Source organism: Amyelois transitella, chromosome 26 (assembly GCF_032362555.1).
Source record: "Amyelois transitella isolate CPQ chromosome 26, ilAmyTran1.1, whole genome shotgun sequence".
NCBI classification, from domain to species: Eukaryota; Metazoa; Arthropoda; class Insecta; order Lepidoptera; family Pyralidae; genus Amyelois; species Amyelois transitella.
This window is the reverse complement of record NC_083529.1, coordinates 6,877,023-6,898,336: the sequence shown is the minus strand read 5'-3', so window position 1 is coordinate 6,898,336 and position 21,314 is coordinate 6,877,023. Positions and strand designations below refer to the sequence as shown.

Here is a 21,314-nt window from a genome sequence, read left to right as displayed (position 1 = left end):
TACATAGATGGTGCCGTGTGGTTTCCGGCACCATTAACAAAAAGAATAAGACCACTTCCGTCTCTTCTCTCTGTCGTAAAAGGCAACTAAGGGATAGGGTTATAAACTTGGGATTCTTCTTTTAGGCGATGGGCTAGCAACCTGTCACTATCTGAATCTCAATTCTATCATTGAACCTAACAGCTTAACGTGGCCTATAAGTCTTTCAGGACTGCCGGCTCTGTCTATCCCGCAAAGGATCTAGACGTGATTATATGTATGTATACATACACTGACGTCTTTATCCCTTTCGTGGTAGATAGAGCCAACAGTCTCGCAGCAATATAATAGCATAGAATAGATTTATTTTCAAAATTGGATACAAGGTATCACTTATTGACGTCACATCACTTATATCTATTTATAACTACTATCGCTTCCAAAACGCATGTGTAGAAAGATATAAACTTGGGATTCTTCATTTGGGCGATGGGCCAGCAACCTGCCATTTTTAAGCCATAAAGCTAAACGTGGCCTATCAGTCCTTTTCAAGACTTCGTCTTTATGTAAGACTAGAGGCCGCCCGCGACTTCGTCCGCATGGAAACCCTATCAATCCCGCGGTAACTCTGGGATAAAAAGCCTATGTGTTAATCTGGGTCTTTAGCTACCCACATACCTAATTTCATCGTAATCGATTCAGTAGGTACTTTTTGCGTGAAAGAGTAACAAACATCTATACTGACATCCTGACATACAAACTTTCGCATTTATAATATTAATAGGATTGAAAACATATCTTACATCTCTAGCTACGTCCACTTCATTGATGACCCTTGGCATGTCATCCTCGACTAGTTGTGTTAAATACGCCACCAGCAGGTATACCCCAAACACTAATATGATCAGGGTGCTAGGAACCTATGGAGATGAGGTCGAAAGTCAGACAAAGCATTGGTATAATACTTGCACATGCGAACTAGCTCTTAAACAGCTCAAACAGTATAGAGCTCCCGGAGAAGATGGCATAACCACGGAACTGCTTAAGGCTGGTGGACGCCCAATACTTAAAGAACTCCGGTGGATATTTAATGAGGTGTTGTTTTCAGGCGTTATTCCAACACAGTGGCACAACAGTCTCGTCGTACTTTTCCACAAAAAAGGCCACAAAACCGATTTGAAGAACTATCGCCCGATTGCACTGCTGAGTCAAATTTATAAAGTATTCTCACGAGTAATAACAACACGCATTACTAAACGACTCGATGAACACCAACCTATAGAGCAGGCAGGCTTTAGATCAGGCTTCAGCACAATTGACCACATATTTACTGTAAGGCAAGTGATACAGAAAACGCACGAATATAATAGACCAATCTACCTTGCCTTCGTAGATTATGAGAAGGCGTTCGATTCTGTGGAGCATTGGGCTGTGTTCGACTCTCTACTGAGATGCCGTATCGACTACAGATACATTCAGGTGCTAAAAAACTTATACCAATCCGCTACAATAACTTCAAAGATACAGGACACTTCCACAACAATAAATATCAAAAGAGGGGTACGCCAAGGAGATGTCATATCCCCGAAGCTTTTTACTAATGCCCTTGAAGATATTTTTAAGACCTTAGAGTGGAATGGCATGGGTATCAACATAGACGGAGAACATTTAAGTCACCTTCGTTTTGCGGACGACATCGTTCTACTTTCCGAGACAGCTGAAGATCTAAAACAGATGCTCAACGATTTAAGCCAGGCGTCAAGGAAAGTGGGCCTAAAGATGAATCTGGAGAAAATGAAGTGGATGGGCCCCACGGAAACGCAGATTCTAATTAACGGCATAACGGTGGAGAAAGTTAAAGAGTATGTGTATCTGGGGCAAAAGATCGGGTTAGGGAAGGACACGATGGAAAAGGAAATCGACAGACGCATACAACTGGGCTGGGCGGCCTTTGGAAAGTTGACAGATGTCTTCAAGTCAAAAATACCCCAAAGTTTGAAGACTCGAGTATATGACCAATGTGTTCTCCCAGTTATGACCTACGGTTGCGAGACGTGGACTCTTACTGTCGGGACCGTTCACCGCCTAAAAGTGGCTCAGAGGGCCATGGAACGCTCAATGCTTGGAGTCTCTCTGCGGGACAAGATCAGAAACGACATTATACGCCAGCGCTCAAAAGTCACTGATATAAGTGTGCGAATAGCGCGTCTGAAGTGGCAATGGGCGGGACATATCTGCCGCAGAGAAGATGACAGATGGAGTAAAAAGATTCTATTCTGGCGACCCCGTACAGGAAAACGAAGTGTGGGTAAACCAGCTGCCAGATGGTCGGACGATATCAAAAAGACGGCAGGGCCGACCTGGACCAGGATCGCCGCATTAAGATCAAAGTGGAAATCCATTGAAGAGGCATACGTTCAGCAGTGGACAAAAATATGCTGAGAAGAAGAAGATGCGAACAGTAAGACTTACCCCACATGCATCAGGGGACAAAATAATTTTAGCGAAAAAAATTTAGAGACCCCAAAAAAAAATTTAAATTTTTTTTTAATAGACTACAATAGTTCATGATGATTCGTATTTTACCGTTTCTGGAGCATGCGTGGAACATCCACAACGTGGCGACTAATAAGATTTACCAAATGCCTGGCGTTTATCAACGAATTTAAGAAAAAACTGTTCAATTGATTCTACTAATATGTTGATAGATAATCTAAATATATATATCTTTCATATTTCTTAATAAGCATATGAATAACAAATAAGAAGCCAAAAGCAAAAATTTTATTATGGTGTTCTATAAAGTAATCGTATTTTAAAGAAAACCATAATTATTAGATACTTATATTTTATTAATTTGATTTGTTAACCCGCTGTTAAGCACAGAATTAATTTTATGCATATAGATTTAAAAAAGCATAAAAAATACAGAAAAAGAAACAAAACATTTAAGGCAAGGCACACATACAATCAGATAAACCTAATCCACTTATCCGTATAAAACAACACCAAAGGGGATCAAGTTTATCTGCTCCCGACTGTACATAACATATCGTTAGGTAAAAAAAATAAAAAGTTAAGAAAGATTATGACAAGAAAGATGTGAATTAAAAAGTGATTTTGTGAAAACTAAAAAAAAAAACAAATATTTTTTTAAACGCTAATTTTTAACAACGAATGTAATGGTGGGGAATTTTGGCTGATTTTTGTTAAGTAGTTACGCCCCTACTTAAACTATACGCGGTAATAGTTCAACACAAACGTATAATAACTCTTCTTTGGATAAAGATAAGATATAATTCGTTATCTAGTGACCACACCACTACAAGTAGTAAATTTTATTGAAGGATCATTTCCTAATTCGCATATAGGTATCTATCAATAACACGATCTGTATTTTTTTTATTTTATTACCTATTCTTTCGAATAACATAAAATTTAAAAACAATATTTATTCATCCATGTTTAATTTTCTTTTATATTCTTAAAAAGTTTTTTCGAAAGCCATTCTTAGAAAAACCTTTTTTCTTCAAATCTGTAGAATTCCCGGACAACACAATAAAACAACATCATCCCAATTTATTCTAATTTTAACCCATTACTCACTGATTTTACGGGCTCATACAAATGTGTCCCTTTTCTTGTGATTCCGTAAATAACCTAAAATATTTTAAAAAATAAATAAAAAACTTAAAAAAGTTACTAAGAAAAAAAATGCACACAAAATGTAAAAATAAAAATTAACACGGTGTTAGGTGGGTGAGACACAATATGAAAAATGTTGAAGAATGAAAACACTAGTAATGAAACAAATTGATATTGTAATACTAAATTTAACATGTTTATTTCAATATATTTAATTGCCTGTATTAAATACATTGGCAATACAATTTAAAAGTGAATAATCTTAATCGCGAAAATATGTCAATAAAAAATATGTTTACACAAATAATAATCACTCTTTATCGACATATTTTTTTTTTAAATTAAAGGTAATTAGAGCACTTTGCGACCAAAACATCAATTTTTCATAAAAAAAAGTGTCACGATTTTCTACGATATTTTTATTATGTGCAATCTAGAGAAAAATCAAGAATAACCCGCTGCCAGGGTTTTTCCTCCTTGTCTTTGAACTCGTACGTGATAACACCGGTATAGTCCCGCTCGCCATCCTGTAAGGAAAGGGACAAACGGCGATGTAAAAAAAAAACAAAAGTGATTAAATTTTTTTTAAATTTATATTTAGAAGAATAAAGTATTTTATTCTACGCATTAGTATACAGCTATGTAAAGTCAAAATAATAATTTTAATTTTATAGCACGGTTTTTAATTACAGTGAAAGCAAGAAAAAATACTGAAGTGATTTTTGTTAAATAATTTTTATTTATAATACGTTATCATGGCCCATAAGCCAATTCCAATTAGACGTTTTCTATTTTAAATATAATAATGTTTTATAATAAATATGTGGCAAGCTCTATTGAATTTTAAATAATTTTTCTTTAATATTATTTTTAAAAAATATTCTAAATTATTCTTGTTGAAACCTCCAGCGCAGGCTTATGAATTGTTTGAATTTGAAAAGAAAAAATTTTTTTTTTAGTTTATAAGAAGTGGTTTAAGTAAAAAAAATACCAATTTATATTATAACTATTTATAAATAATACAGGTATTAAACACGCACGTGTTTACGCACATATTTTATCTCGGACGTTTAGAATAATGTTACATTAAAAGATCATTGATTTAACAAAGATATAGTAACAGGACTTGAAAAGGGAAAACTTAGATGATTTGGTCATGTCGAATGGATGAATGAAAGTAGTTTGACTAAACAAATATACAAAAGAAGTGTCAATGGAACTGGAGGAATGGGAAGGCCTAGACGAACGTACCTTGATCAAATCGGAGACGTTCTGGCAAAAGGTCAGGTCAAGAGTACCCGAAACCGACGAGCTTGCATAAAGAAAGTTGAATATGGATGAAGCGAAAGAAGTATACAGGGATCTTGGCAAGTGGAAAAATGTGGTCTCTGCCTACCCCTGCGGATTTATGTATGTAAACTCTACCTTTGATTGTCTTTCTACATTTTCTTCTTCATGAGTCGAACTTCTGCTTTTCTTTCTTTCCTTCAATCCCTCGTTTAAAATCATCACTAATTATTTGAACAAACTAACTAAACAATAAATCGATTTATAAAAACAATTAAAGTTATTATGTTTTAACACTTGATTTGAAAAGTTCTTCCAAATTTTAATTGATTATTCCATTTCTAAAATTTTTATACACAAAAAGAAATCACTTTTCAGCTATGCAATTTAAATAAAATAAAAAAATTTAAAAAGAAAAAATATATTTTTCTTGATACAAAATTTATTTTTCACTTAAGATTTAAGATAGTAAGTACACTAATCACTATCTCTTAACACTTTAAGTAGGTAATGCTAACACAATAATTGCAGAATTCTAACTGAGTACAAATCCTTTCATTCCTTTATTTGTGATTATCTGATATTGAAACGACAGGTTTATTGCATTTTAATCGGAGTACAGCGAACTTATAAAGTTTTAAATCAACTCGATTCTTAACACAATGTGATAAGATCTAAAATTCGATAAATTTGTACGGTAAAACATTCCTTTGTGTATACATTAGGTGACAACGCGGTTCTTTTTATTTTTAATATTTTTTAATCTTAATCTCGAACTGGAATTATACATGCACTGAGCAAAATAACCCAAGATTAATAATAATTAAACAGTTTAAGATTAATTGAAAACAATAATAACTTCTATTTTTATTTTTGGCTTGGGTGATGCATTTGACTTTTTTATTTAGAATAGTTTTTTTTTACTATTATAAAATAATTAATATTTGTGTATATTATTTAATTAGGTATATTTGATTAATTGTATAAGATAATACTAAGGGAAAGGCTAATAAGCTTGATATCCTTCTTATAACCGATAGGCCAGCAACCTGTTACAATTTCATTTGGCATTTCAGTATTTAAAAGATTGTTGGCTCTGTTTGTCTGTAAATGTATGTATAAAAAATTAATATTATACTTAATTTGATACTAACTGCGGTCCGAGGCTTCGCTACCGTAGCAATATCGGAAAAAAAATGTACCAATATGTACTTAGACAGGAATGCAAAAGAGAATGCTTAAATTTTTTTATTTATTTATTTTTTACTAGAGGCCGCCCGTGACTTCGTCCGCATGGAAACCGTATCAATCCCGCGGGAACTCCGGGATAAAATGTAGCCTATATGTTAATCTGGGCCTTCAGCTATCAACATGCCAAATTTCATGGTAATCGGTTTTTGAGTGAAAGAGTAACAAACATCCCTACTGACATCTTGACATACTCACGAACTTTCCCATTTATAGTAGGATTTATAATATTAGTAGGATTGTAACAATTACAATTTGTAAAATACAATAGGCGGACTTAATGCTCATAGCATTATGGGTGCCGTGTGGTTCCCGGCACCGTTACAAAAAAGAATAGGACCACTCCATCTCCTTCCCATAGATGTCGTAAAAGGTGACTAAGGCATAGGCTTACAAACTTGGGATTCTTTTTTTAGGCGAAGGGCTAGCTACCTGTCACTATTTGAATCTCAATTCTATCATTAAGCCAAATAGCTGAGCGTGGCCTTTCAGTCTTTTTAAGACTGTTGGCTCTGTCTGTATCCCTTGCGGGGTAGACAGAGCCAACGGTCTTGAAAAGACTGATGCAGGCCACGTTCAGCTGTTAGGTTTAATAATAGAATTGGGATTTTTATAACGGTAAGCTATGTCGAGTGTAAGTAGTACATAGCTTACATTTCTTTAGAAACTGTTTTTGGTGTGATTCTGAATTTTCCCGTGTAAAATGCCTACTTATGCACGTCATTGTATGTCTTCAAAACATTATTATATTATTAACCAAAGGTTACGGAAGCAACTTTATCAAGGCACCGTCATTTGTGCAATAAAAACATAAAAAAGTATTGTCCAATTGTAAAATAATAAAATGAGCACTAATTTACAACACCAATATTTACAACTTGATAAAGAAAACGCGGTAAATAAGCTGCGTGTTGTAAAACATAATCAAGGGAATTGGCTTTACGTCCTTCGATCCTTGGTCGACCATCTTTTCCGTTTATTATTTTTCGACTATTTCCTTAGTCGCTTTTTACGGCATAAAGATATGTAGATATACGACATACAGATATGTCGTAAAAGGCTACTAAGGGAAAGGCTAATAAACTTGAGATTCTTCTTGTAGACTTCTTGTTCTCATTTCTATTTATTAAACATGTAAGGTTTAAAGTGTTTATCTATAGCTAAGAGTGGCCTAGACGTCTTTTCAAGACCAATGGCTCTGTCCACCCCGTAAGGGATAAAGACGTGATCATATGGATGTATGTAAAGCGATAGTTTCGAAGAGGGCTTTAGTTGGTTATGAATGACATAAATAGTCTTATAATTTTCAGCAACAAACCTCAGTTGCATTTTAGGGCATATTTTGGTATTTATAATTTGATTTGAAAAATTATTTGTGTCAGTGTGGCCCTATAGAAATTTAGTAAAGGTCAGATCATTTCAGTCTTTTCAAGACTGTGGGCTCTGTCTACCCCGCAAGGGATATAGACGTGACCATATGTATGTCAGATCATAAATGTATGTCTCCCCGGAAACTCCTCAGAAATCAACAGACTAAGCTCTGCAGTTAAGTTAATAATAGTAGGTATATATTGCAAAGGCATCTTCTGACAATGATAAGGGATAATTGTAAATTTAATTTTAAATTATTTAAAAACTTTTTAAAAAGTAAACAAAAAAACTATTACTTTTTTTTAAAGTCGTTTTTTTTACACGTTTCATGGTTATTGATTCATAGTGTGATGTAGTAGTTAGATAAGATAGCCAACACAAGCTTGAATTTTTGTGTATTTATTTGATGTAGGAGTTTAGAAAACCTTGTGGCACCAATAAAAAAAAGAATAGGACCACTCCTTCTCTTTCCCATGGATGTCGTAAAAGGCGACCAAGGGATAGGATTATAAACTTGGGATTCTTTTTTTAGGCGATGGGCTAGCAACCTGTCACTATTTGAATCTCAATTCTATCATCAAGCCAAAACGCTGAATGTGGCGTATCAGACTTTTCAAGACTGATGGCTCTGTGTACCCAGCAAGGGATATAGACGTGACTATATGTATGTTAAGGGAAAGGGGAGGTATATAGAGGGTATGTTTTACGATATTCATGGGAAAGAGATGGAGTGGTCCTATTCTAATGGGCCAGGAACCACATGGCTATTTAAGAAATATTTTAATACATAATTTTTTTCGTATAAAAACTGAAATTATGTGGTTTTCAATTCAGTTACCATTTTCTTGCTTTTACTGTGAAAATAAATTTAATTATTCATCTAGATTATTCATAAATTGAATCAACAAAGTTTTACCTACTCAATGATATTATTTATACCTAGGATTCATACAATTTTATATCAAGTCACATTTTTAAAAATATGAATAACGAACAGTCAAAGGATTAAAAAAAAATAGAAATAGGCAAGGTAAGTAACAACACCATTTCAAAGATAAATTGTAAGGTAAGTATTGATTAGCACAAAAGGAGTGTTAGCTGTTAGCCTAGATTTATTCATCGAAATATTTTATCAGGCTTTTTATCAATATTTCAATGCTATTTACTGATATCAAGTACTTACCGTAGGCAAAACCTTTTTTGGTCTTAAATCTTGTAACTCGACGGCGTCTTTCATATTTATGAATTAAAACACGAGATGTTTTCACCAAAAATCACATTTACTGCTATTTTGTGTAACAAAATCAATTACTTTAATAATTTAATTATTTTTTAAAAAGTATTTCCGAACTTTGGTTTGTTATCATTTGTTGATAATCACGAAGTTACGGTGACAGCGCAGGTGACAGCAACTGATTAGATGTTCACTGTGTTGCCATACATACTTTTTGAAATTCCATTTAACTATTAATTTTCCAACGTACGAAGTCAAGTAATTACTGTAGAATTTTTTAGGATTAGTAAGATTCGTGCTCATGTCACTCCTAATGTCCTTGAATCTCTGTGCCATATTTTGACAAGAAAAAATTCTTTCTTAATTATAAATTTTGTCTTAACATTAGTATGAATATCGATAACAAATTTTATATACCTGTAAATCTCACTGCTCGGAAAATATAACTATATTTCATCAATTGTCAGTTTTTGACTTAATAGTTTATTTATTTATTTACGCTACCGTAAGTAATGGATGAATTTTAATTTTAAAACTTAGGATTCCTGTTGTAGGCGATGGGCTGGCAACCTGAAACTATTTGGATCTCAATCCCATCCTGAAAACATATAGTGAAACGTCGCCTTTCAGTCTTAAGGAGACTGTTGTTTGTCTACCCCGTAAGGGATATAGACGTGACTATATGTTTGCAATGAAATGATTATAATTGAAAAATAAAACGGTTCGTATTAACTATTTTCTTTGAAATAGTTCATTATCGTTGTTGTTCAAGCGGTATTTTTATTTAGGTACCTACCGACGAGTTACTGTGACCCCTACTGTAACTCTTAAAATGAAAAAGCATTATGAAAATAATATTCTTATATTTGTAGTATTAACCAATAATTATTTATTTTAATTGGGTAAATTTTAATTTTATTAACTTGTATAATGTTACAATAAAATATTTACCAATAAAACTTTAATTAGTTACTTTCCATATTTTATTTAATTAATATAACAGGGAAAATGGTGGAATACTAATATTAGGTATTTTTAATACTTATACTTACGAATAAAAAAGGTCAGTAAGTTTGTGTATTTGTCAGTTATTTGTATCCTTTTCATCCTTGGTCATTTCATGTACAAAACTGCCAAATAAATGAAAATGCGTTGTTAAGTACTCAATATTTTTATTTATGTTATGCGCACAAGCTAATTACAGTGTATAGTGTAACTAACTACTGAATAAATTAACATCTGGTAAACTCTATAGAGGATTAGCATATACATACATCACTCTTTTTACATAGAAATGCTGAGTATTTTCAAAGCCTGCATTACAACCTTACCATAATTTATGTACATATATTTGAAATTATATAAATGAAATCTATATCTGGTTAAAAAGTATCATAAATTAAAAATTTAAGCGACAAAATAAGAAATGTTGAGAAATCCTAGGTTAATGGCGCAAGGCTTAATGGCGGAGAGCGCAACTGGGAACCGCCAATATGAGAGAGAGAGAGAAGAAATATTTTGAAAGTTATAAAGCAGGCTTTGTAAACTGTAGCTTAAAAACTGTTGTTGAAACACGAGTTACATTCAAATCAAAGATCATTAGAAAAGACCAATAATTATTTATATTACAACTTTTTGTAATGACAGTACTTAGAAAAGCATAAACAAAAATATGTATATGACTGTTTGCATTAAATATACTTACACAAATCGCATAGTTCCTAATATACACTTACGACCAAATAGTAATTCTATTTATAATTAGTATGTTCATATTATACAGATTATTTACAAAAAAAAATTATATATATATACATTACTTATTCTAACAGATCTTTATAAAAGCATGTAAAATAATGTTATATATACCGCGGTAATGGAAACCAAGTACACTTAGCATAGTTAAAATAAAACTAATGGTAAACATCGTATGAATCCATGTAATCTTTCCAAAGAATCATTTTCAAATTATCAATAGGTACAATTACCATCAATATGTTATGTTTAAAGATTTAAGACTTGAAGATTTAGATAGAGAACTATATTTTGGACGTCTGATGGAATCCCGTCTTGGTATCGAGAACGCAAGCACAAATATATACATGTATATTCAGATAATTCATAAAATAAAAGTTAGAATTTTTGTAAAAAGTTTTCTGTTTTTCTCAGTAATTTAGTGATGTTTGATGGTTTTTTGATTTTATTACTTTTTATGGTTTTCTGGCTTCACCGAGCACCGCTCGATCACCCAGGTACTAGGAATAAATCGTCGCCACGGCCCGGGTCTGCTTTTGGTTCTCGGCCCCCTCGCTGTTGTTACAGGTGGCAACTTGCATGTTTTTTCTAACCTTTAATATTTTTATTTTTTAATTTTCTAATAAATTCATAATTTATCAAAGGCAAGAACAAATGCACAAAAAACAATGTTTACAAATTATTCACATACCTACTACGAAATGAAAAGGTCCAAAATCAACAAGCTTAAAAGTATAAATGTGACTGGTTTTGTGTCAATATACAATAGTATTTTAATTTTATATAAATTAAGTACACACTTGTTTTTGATAATACTTGTTTTAAGTCCTATAGGAATACATTGATGAATCAGAAAATCAAAATAAATAACAAGACATATTTCAGAGACAAAATGGCATACATCTATTCGATACTTATTATTGACAACAGAGTCCCAGGCCAAATTCAAATTATAATACTACAGTTAGGTATACTACGTCACGTTTTTACGAAACCTATTAAAAGTTGAATTGTATTTTAGTAATACGAAATTGTGGTCTAATGGCAGGTTATAATTTCACTGGTCAAGAAGTGGAACGGAACATAATTTTTTTGTGATTATTTACGATCATGCAAAGAAGGGAGAGATAAGCTATACCTTGTCATCACACGGGAATACCTAGACATGACTCATTGTACTAATAAAAACTTTCATAAGTATCTGCCATATCAACTGTTGCTGATAAATAATTTTTACATTTACTCGCACCAACGCAGCCAGTCCAGTGGGCTTATTCGCGAACTTTGATTATCAGAAATGATAGAAAGAGACAGATTTGTTGTTAATGTTCATGAATAACAAGACAGGCAAGAGCAGCTTGTCAAAGCTTAAGATGCTGTGTGAGAAGAGCTCAAATCTCCTTGTCTTTTCAGAATAAAAACTTCGATAAGTATCTTCCTATACACTGCTAATACAAATATTCGTTTATACTACTCGCACCAATCGCAACACAGTCCAGCTTAACAAAGCTTAAGAGAGACGGCACTAGGGCGACGGGGGCAGGCTGTCGTCGCTCTCCAGGTACGTCACGTAGTTGTCCTCCGCGCCGTGGGGCGCCCGCGGCGGCGGCAGCGACGGCACGTCGTAGCCGTGCATCTGGCGAATTTAAGCGGAATTGTTTACTTTTTGTTAATGTTAAGTCTTATTACAGCTATAATAAAGATTACTGTGTACTGTAATGGGAATTCTGGAAATTCCCATGGAAGAGTTCTGTTAAAATGTAAGAAAAATTACTGTCAGATTGCTATTGTTTCTGTAAATTGCCACGAGATGAATAAATAGGTAATAATCTGTATAAATACTACCGGTATTAAACGCTTACGTAACATACCTTTATTTAATCTCGGACCTTAATTTAATACATTTATTATTTTTAAAAGTTTAAAATGCTGTGTGGTTCCCGGCACCATTGCAAAAAGGAATAGGACCACTCCATCTCTTTCCCACGGATGTCGTAAAAGGCGACTAAGGGATAGGCTTATAAACTTGGGATTTCTCTTTTAGGCGATGGGCTAGCAACCTGTCACTATTTGAATCTATATTCTATCACTAAGCCAAACAGCTGAGCGTGGCCTATCAGTCTTTTCAAGACTGGTTGCTCTGTCTACCTATGGATATAGACGTGATCATATGTATGTAAGTTTGAAATCATTTAAAATAATAATGACCTGGTTAACGAGCTGCTGGAACGCGGCACTGTGGTGCGGCGCGCGGTCCAGGTCAGCGTGCAGCGCGAAGTCGGAGAGCGCCTTCCAGGGCGGCTGGTACGCCGTCACCTCCAGCGCCAGCGAGCCCGCCGGCTCGTGCCGCACCGGCGAGCCCGCTACCAGCGGCACGCCCATCGACATGTAGCCCATGCGACGGCCTTCCTGGTAACCACACATGGATCGTCAGTACATACATACATAAAATCACGCCTCTTTCCCGGAGGGGTAGGCAGAGACTACCTCTTTCCACTTGCCACGATCTCTGCATACTTCCTTCGCTTCATCCACATTCATAACTCTCTTCATGCAAGCTCGGCATAGATCGTCAGTTTTTATTTAATTATTTTTTTTTTTATTTCCAGTAGTTACGTTTTTGTGTCAGTTACCAGTTTCATTATATGCAATATTGAATACAAACTATGTTTTGCATAATTATGCTAAGTGTTTTTTTTTTAATTAAATCATATGCGTCGAAGGTAGGTTAATATGGTAGGCGAGCTATAATGGCCGATAATAGTTTGCATGATCTTATGGGTTATGAGTAGCCGTGTCTTACACCTACACGTTTACTCTAAAACAGAAACATCTAACATTTAAGCAGAAAAGTCAGCCTTAAACTGATAAGTGTATTTCGAGATTAGGTAACTAATATTACTTAAGTGTTATCCTAATATACTCATCAAACATTAATTACCACCTTCTCCTGTTGCATTTGCATCTTTAATTGCATCGTCTTCTTCTTATCTTTGCACCGTTTGTTCTGGAACCAAACTCTGATAACCCTAGGACTGAGGCCTGTCATTTCCACAAGTTGTTCCTTCATGAGTGCATCTGGTCGAGGGTTAGCCGCGTAACACGTTCTGAAACATGATAGATACTTTTTTAAATTGTATTTTGAAACATTATTTGTTGGGAGATAATCGAAATAAAAATATTTAGAACTAAAAATAAGATAATTTCGTAATTATGATGTTCAGAAGCAGACAATTAAGCTTATTTCATTTTTAATTTTGTAATAGAAATCAACTGTCACAATTTAAGTTAAACTTAAGTTTAATAAAAACAAATAATAAGACAAGTATAAATAATGTACTGTTAAACCAATGAGTAAGTGGTTATTTTTGCTTTCTATTGGCTCTACATTCACGTAAGGTTTAAAAATAATCACTGCGAAACATACATTATATACTCTTGGCATTAAAAATAAGATAAAATACCTAATATTTAAAAACTATTTTGGTATCTTAAATATAAAAATAGATATTAAGATATACTAATGTCGAACATATTCTATAAAAATATGAGTTGGTATTACATGTATGAATGTATAATTTGTATTTTGTACTTACATATTAAAAAATATGCAAATTTCATGTGAGACACTGTAATTAGTGTTGTTTTATAGGATATCATGAGGTTCCTAGTTGACATGATATAGTCGTAAAAGAACAGTAAATGTGGCGGCTTTAACTATCTTGGTGGTTTTATATGCTATTAATGAGGCGTATCGCATTAAAAAGCAAACTGTAATCACATCGATGGACTTTTTATGGTTAAAACTAGTTGAGTTCTTTAGATGGTTTCTGCCTATAGGCAAACTCGCTACTCGATTCATAGAAGCTAAGTCATTTGTATTGTAGTATAAATTTGTGAACTCAAAATTATGTTTTTACTTTCAGTGTTTTTTCAGAAATTTATCAACAGGATTTTTTTTCATAATAAATTTGTAGGGAAATAGTATGACTAGATTGCTATACAGATAAGCAGACACGTGAACTTTTATAATATAATGTCTTCATATTTTAAAATAGATAACTAAAAATGTCTACATTTATTTCTGAAAATTCCCATGCGAGTGACACTCGGGGTAAAGTCTAGTTGCATATAAAATATTTACCTTAGCGTATGAAGCTGCTTCTCATTGAGCACAGTGCGAACTCTTGTTGGTTTTCCGTCAGCGGCAGCAGTGGTGCGCGCACGTCCGCTTTTGTGGGAGCCGGATTCACTTCCGGAATCTGAAAACGAGAGACAATCGTTAAATAAATAATAAATAATTTATAACTAGGTTACTAACCTACAAATTATTTATAAAAAATGTCACAATGTATCGTACATATCTTTACTTTGTGGCAAGCCCTCCTTAAAAATTTTGTTGTGTGTGAATATTTCTATGTATTTTGAATGCTGATATAATGTAATTGCACTGCTTTTATTTCCCTTAATAAAGGGAAACAACAAAAGATTTTGAAGTTCAAATAAGTCAGTCTGTTGACATTGACATTAAAAGGCAGCATGATCTTAACTATTTACAAATAAAAAAAATACTATGTATAACTTTTTGGTGGGAATTCTACATGTACAACAAATTATGTTTTTAATACGTCCATTATTTTTCTTTTGTGTTTTCAAACTGAATATACATAATATCAACCTAATATATAAGCAAATTAGATAAAAACTAACCCACTTGCATTACGTTATATTCTATTATGCTTAACTATCAACACGCCGCGACGCCGGTTTCATTTTGTAAGTAAGCTTGACATTTTGAACCCAAGTGAAGACCGTCATAATAATTTGCCTCGTCCACCCCCCTGTATTACCAAAGGGTTTAACTTAGATTATAAGAGTGACCGTTTCACACCTCCTTAATCCCAGGATCGCCTTTGTAAATAACTAATTAGTGATTACGCGTTTGACAGAGTAGAATTCGTAATACCTATTATTGTAAAAGGATTTGAATACGTAAATAGCTGTAGAAAATTCTTCGGGAGTCCAACTAAGGATTCATAAAGAAGGATTTATTTGGTTTGTCCAGTGTGAAGTGGATTATAAAAGGTAAGTTCCTTTTGAATTCAAAATAATAATAATGCTTTCCGAGACTTTTGGCTCTGTCTACCCTGAAAGTTATAAAACGTACCTAAATGGAATAATAAAAATTATTAAATAAAATGCAAGTATTTTTATTTGTCACGTAATAATGAATAGACTGAAAACTATTTCACATGGAAAAAGACTTTCAGAATCGAATTTTTATAGTACTATGTAATACTTCCTACAAGTTAGTGCATCAAAATATCTACTTATAAGAATAAGACTCCTGTATTTTGAAAATTCAGCACGGGAGCGGAGTACGGGGCAAATGTAGACCTATCAAGGTTTTCCCAATCTAGTTATTAAACGATATACCTACAAAAATATTCCCGTTATCACTTGCAAAATTGTCAAATTATCCTCTCCGTCCGCAATCACGGCTTTGCCGGTGAAATTATGAGTTTTTTTTCTTATCTGTAGGTAGGTACACGGTAATTAGTTATCATATCAGGAGGAGATGGAATCGGCGCGATAACTTTGATCTGAGCCGACAAAGCGACGCCGCTACGGTCGTGCAGCGGGCTACTTTAGGATGAGTACATATAGGCGACTACCTATTTCCCGCGACTTCGTTAATGTCTAATAAGTTCACTGAAAATGTTGGCTTCCTGCATTGACCTTAAGAGGTGGGGGATGTTTTTTATATACCAGTTTCAAGAGCAAAAGTTTTCCCGTTTTGCAAGTATAAACATACAGAATTCTGAAAAATACATTTACGGCTTCTGTTGGTCGTTTTATCAAAAGGAGATTGTATCGGCGCGATATCTTTGATGTGTCTGAACCTTCAAAGTGACGCCGCCTCGGCGTGTAGCGGACTAATTTTTTAGCCTAACTACATATAGTTTTTATCAACTCAGAGAAGAGTTATGTTTTCAAAGTGAGGCAGTTTCTCTATTGAGGGTCTTCCCTCACTTTGAAACATAACTCTAAAGTGAGACAGTTTCTCCACGAGGTGAGTGGAGAGATAATTCTTTATTACCTCTTTATCACCTCAAGTCACTTCTTGTCCTAATTATAAGTAAATATGCATTTAAGAAGAGGTTGTAAGTTCTATATTCGAAGTTCGTACATTAGTTTTAATACTAACTCTAACGGTGTATAATAACTGACCACTTACAAAAGTTAGCTCTTAAATTTAAGAAGAAGAGACGATTCAAGTCATAAATGAGTAAAGTATTTCTTTTTTATGAACATTGTAAATGCACCTTTATATTATCAAAATCCGATGTCAAAAAATTGGAATCTGTTTATTTGTTTCAATAAACGCGTAAACGAGGGTCATCGTATTGACAAACTTCAGCCTTGTAGATGTTTAAGTAAATCACGACTCTCTCTCTCTCATTCCGTTGTGGCGTATAGATTTCAGAAGTACTGTTCGCATTTAGATGTAGGAAGTATAGTGACAAGGTTTGTTATTCCAGAAGATAGAAGGAGAAATGAGTAGAGAAATAATCAGTTTAAAGTAACTACATTATTCATACATACATAAACTCACGCCTCTTTCCCGGAGGGGTAGGCAGAGACTACATCTTTCCATTTGCCACGATCTCTGCATACTTCCTTTGCTTCATCCACATTCATAACTCTCTTCATGCAAGCTCGGCGGTTTCGTATTATTCAACGTAACATAAAAATATTTCACAATAAAATTATATATGCCGTGTGGTTCCCGGCACCAATACAAAAAAGAATAGGACCACTCCATCTCTTTCCCATGGATGTCGTAAAAGGCGACTAAGGGATAGGCTTACAAACTTGAGATTCTTTTTTTAGGCGATGGGCTAGCAACTTGTCACTATTCGAATCTCAATTCTATCTTAAAGCCAAATAGCTGAACGTGGCCTATCAGTCTTTACAAGACTGTTGGCTCTGTCTACCTCGCAAGGAATATAAACGTGCTATGTATACTCACCGGACATAGAACCAAGCTCGTGGGGATGATGTGAGTTGTTGTTGCTTAATGTTGTATTGTTGTTGCTCTCCGCATTGCCGCTGCTGCCGCTGGTATTGGCGGTCTGAAAACATACCTAGATATTTAAAATGTCTAGAAAGGAATAAACTGCTAGATGTGCCCGCGACTTCGTCCGCGTGGAATTGTTTGTTTGTAATATGTTTATTGCATAGAAATTTACACAGTAACAAGAAAATAGTAAGTAGGTACATTAGTTATAAAAGAAACAAATCACATTATTTTGAGCATCATTGAAGCCCTCGAGGATGAATAATTTACCCCGTTTATTTTTCATATTTTCCATTATTTCTTCGCTCCTTATAAGTAGTTGCAGCGTGATGTTATATAGCCTAAAGCCTTCCTCGATAAATGGTATATTCAACGCAAAAATAATTTTTCAATTCGAACCAGTACTTAGTTCCTGAGATTAGCGCGTTCAAACAAGCAAACAAACTCTTCAGCTTTATAATATTAGTAGAGACTAATTAATATATATGGAAATGCCAATCAGAGAAAGTTCGTTTCACATCATGCCCTGACCGGGATTCGAACCCGGGACCTCCGGTGTCATAGACAAGCGTATTACCGCTGCGCCACAGAGGCCGTCTTTCATTCATTCATTCATAATTAAACTAATTACCTTTTCTAAAACGTCATGGTCTTCTCGACAGTACAAAGCGCCGCCTTCTCTCAACGCGAATTCATCACCTATGGATGAAGAAAAAATAATTAAAAAATAATTTGTGAACATACATAGGTAATTAAAATCTTAAATGCCGTGTGGTTCCTGGCACTAATAAAAAAAGAATAGTACCACTCCGTCTCATTGTGTCGGATGTCGCAAAAAGCGACTTAGGGAGAGGCTTATAAATTTTGTATTCTTCTTTTAGGCGATGGGCGTCATTAAGCCAAACAGCTGAACGTGGCCTATCAGTCTTTCAAGACTGCTGGCTCTGTCTACCCCGCAAGGGATATAAACGTGATTATATGAATGAATGAAAAAAATTGTTACATAATTGCCGTGCGAGTTCCTGCACTTAAGAATATAATTGATCCATATCTTTCCCGTGGATGACGTAAAAGGCGACTAAGGGATAGGCTCATAAACTTTGGGTTTCTCTTGTAGGCGATTGGCTAGCAACACGTCAAGACAATTGGCTCTGTCTACCCCGCGAGGGATATAGATGTGACTAAATGTATGTAATTTTACTGTTGTCTAAACAAAATATTTACTCTGAAGTTTCCGGGATAAGATTCAACACACCTGCGTTTTACGAAACAAACAGACAAACAAGAGGAAATGTTTCTCCCACTTGTACTAATTATTGTTTTCTATACATACTTTCAAGTGATTAATTGATTTTTATTTCCGTTGTAATGAGAATCTTAATTTTTTTGATGTTGCATTGGATTGTTTTGATGTTTTTTCGATCTTAATGGTTTTCATTCATACATACATATAAACACGTCTATATTCGTTGCGGGGTAAACAGAGCCAACAGTCTTGAAAAGACTGATAGGCCAAATTCAGCTGTTTGGCTGAATGATAGAATTGAGATTCAAATAGTGACAGGTTGCTAGCCCGTCGCCTAAAAGAAGAATCCCAAGTTTATATAAGCCCATCCCTTAGTCGCCTTTTACGACATCCATGGGAACGAGATGGAGTGGTCAACACATTCGGTATCTGAATGTGTCAAGTGTCAGGGCAAACATCGTGAGGAAACCTGCACATTCAGGCAACTTGATGTTTGACCACGATCCAATACTGTTAGGGTCCCGTGCAAAGGAAGCGGAGGTCACACGGGAGCCGCTTCGTATGAAGACCTGATTGATCATGACCAAAAAGACGCACCCGGGATCTCATCCTCAGAAAGGTGTGGATTTAATCTGGACTAACGCTGGGTGCCGTGTGGTTCTCGGCACCAATGAAAAAAGAATAGGACCACTCCATCTCTTTCCCATGGATGTCGTAAAAGGCGACTGAGGGATAGTCTTACTAACTTGGGATTCTTTTTTTTTAGGCAAAGGGCTAGCAACCTGTCACTATTTGAATCTCAATTCTATCATAAAGCCAAATAGCTGAACGTGGCCATTCAGACTTTTCAAGACTGTTGGCTCTACTGTCTACCCCGCAAGGGATATAGACGTCACCATATGTATGTATGTACTAACGCCGGGACGATGAATAAATTATAATTACAACAAAGTTGAAAAACAACCATGAAGCTAAACTCACCGGGTATAAGCTGTCTTGCGCACGCGCAGCACCGGAAGCAGTCGATGTGGTAGATCTTCGTCTTGGCGCGCATCACGAAATCGTTTTTGCTGAAGGAGGCGCCGCATTTGTCGCATTTCGTGCCGAATAACCTTATGGCAAAACGTATTTATTTTAAAAACTACATACTAATCTATACTAATATTATATAGATAGATAGATAGATAGATAATTCATTTATTTGATTTGCTACACACGATTTAAAATTTCATATGAAATACAAATTAATTAGGGTGTGAGTTGCAGCAATACAAAAAGGTCACAACTCAACGAATTTATTGCTGTAGACTGTAGAGCAATACGCTGATAGTTTGTTTAAAGCTGAAGAGTTTGTTTGTTTGTTCGAACGCGCTAATCTCAGGAACTACTGGTTCGAATTGAAAAATTATTTTTGTGTCGAATAGACCATTTATCGAGGAAGGCTTTAGGCTATATAACAACACGCTGCAACTATAAGGAGCGAAGAAATAATGGAAAATGTGAAAAAAAGCGGGGAAAATTATTCATCCTTGAGGGCTTCAATGATGCCCAAAATAACTATTCCACGCGGACGAAGTCACGGGCACAGCTGGTTTGTTATGTTTATTTAAAATAATGACGTGCACTTGCATATCGCAATCGTCTTTATCTTTTATCAAAATGTGCATGTTGATTGATACAAATTGATACCGACTTGGCCTTGATTTCAAAGAGATATAAGTACTTATTGTGACGTGTATAAATATCAGGTAGAGAGAACCGCAGAAACTTTTAATATAGAAATGAAAGACGGTTGCCAGAACCACTCCATATCTTTCCCATGGATGTCGTAAAAGGCGAATAAGAGAAAGGCTAGTGTGCCGTGTGGTTCCCGGCACCAATACAAAAAAGAATAGGACTACTTCATCTCTTTCCCATGGATGTCGTAAAAGGCGACTAAGGGATAGACTTACAAACTTGGGATATTTCTTTTAACCTTAAATATTTACCCCGCAAGGGATATAGACGTGATTATATGTAGGTATGTTAGCTCTGTCTACTCCGTAAGGGGATAAAGAAATTTATTTATTCATCTTAAGCCAAATAAATTATTACTTAATTTCACAAAGAAAATGCTGCAGTGCAGTTTGTTACCGCTTCTACTGCTCTGACGCCTTGGAAGCGGCAGTGAACTTAGTTTTAAGCAATTTATTTTACGTCAACCAATGTTGTGAAACCAAAATATATGACAATTATTAAGCGATACGAAGTATCCTATGATAATAAATAAAAATTTATGAATTTGAATTCTGACTAGCTCAAGCTCCTTAAATAGATAAATCTTCCAAAACAGTACCCCTCCTCTCCCGCTCGGCCAAAAACGAGGGTGTTAGCGACAAACCTCTAAGTACATTTTGAGCCGTCGGTTATTGACCGGTACCCATAGCACTTAGCGAATGAAACGGCCCCCAGCAATATCGCTAAAAGCC

General features: G+C 34.8%; 2 protein-coding genes across 6 annotated transcripts in view; both read right to left on the bottom strand.

The window, feature by feature from the left end:
* The window catches only part of LOC106138228 (endoplasmic reticulum metallopeptidase 1), a 35,778-nt gene extending 26,851 nt beyond the window's left edge, over positions 1 to 8,927 (bottom strand). The window contains exons 1-4 of one of the 3 annotated variants that reach the window (XM_060951850.1): positions 8,714 to 8,927; positions 4,080 to 4,151; positions 3,586 to 3,639; positions 783 to 899 (exon numbers count right to left, since the gene is read on the bottom strand). In XM_060951850.1, coding sequence (XP_060807833.1) covers positions 783 to 899; positions 3,586 to 3,639; positions 4,080 to 4,151; positions 8,714 to 8,767 — 297 coding nt within the window. In that variant the 5' untranslated portion in view covers positions 8,768 to 8,927. Of the gene's footprint in view, positions 1 to 782; positions 900 to 3,585; positions 3,640 to 4,079; positions 4,152 to 5,049; positions 5,301 to 8,713 lie in introns of those variants that run through there. The other 2 variants (XM_060951849.1, XM_060951851.1) reach the window with 2 other exon arrangements.
* A 1,007-nt stretch (positions 8,928 to 9,934) lies between these two features.
* Positions 9,935 to 21,314, bottom strand: part of LOC106138235 (insulin gene enhancer protein ISL-1) — a 47,605-nt gene continuing 36,225 nt past the window's right edge. Inside the window, exons 3-10 of one of the 3 annotated variants that reach the window (XR_009657412.1) lie at positions 19,828 to 19,958; positions 18,232 to 18,299; positions 17,553 to 17,655; positions 14,664 to 14,781; positions 13,461 to 13,626; positions 12,728 to 12,928; positions 11,396 to 12,155; positions 9,935 to 11,347 (exon numbers count right to left, since the gene is read on the bottom strand). Coding sequence is in view for 2 of the 3 variants with exons in the window: in XM_013339334.2 (XP_013194788.1) it covers positions 12,045 to 12,155; positions 12,728 to 12,928; positions 13,461 to 13,626; positions 14,664 to 14,781; positions 17,553 to 17,655; positions 18,232 to 18,299; positions 19,828 to 19,958 (898 nt within the window). In the remaining variant the exon portion in view is untranslated. Of the gene's footprint in view, positions 12,156 to 12,727; positions 12,929 to 13,460; positions 13,627 to 14,663; positions 14,782 to 17,552; positions 17,656 to 18,231; positions 18,300 to 19,827; positions 19,959 to 21,314 lie in introns of all 3 variants that reach the window. The other 2 variants (XM_013339334.2, XM_060951873.1) reach the window with 2 other exon arrangements.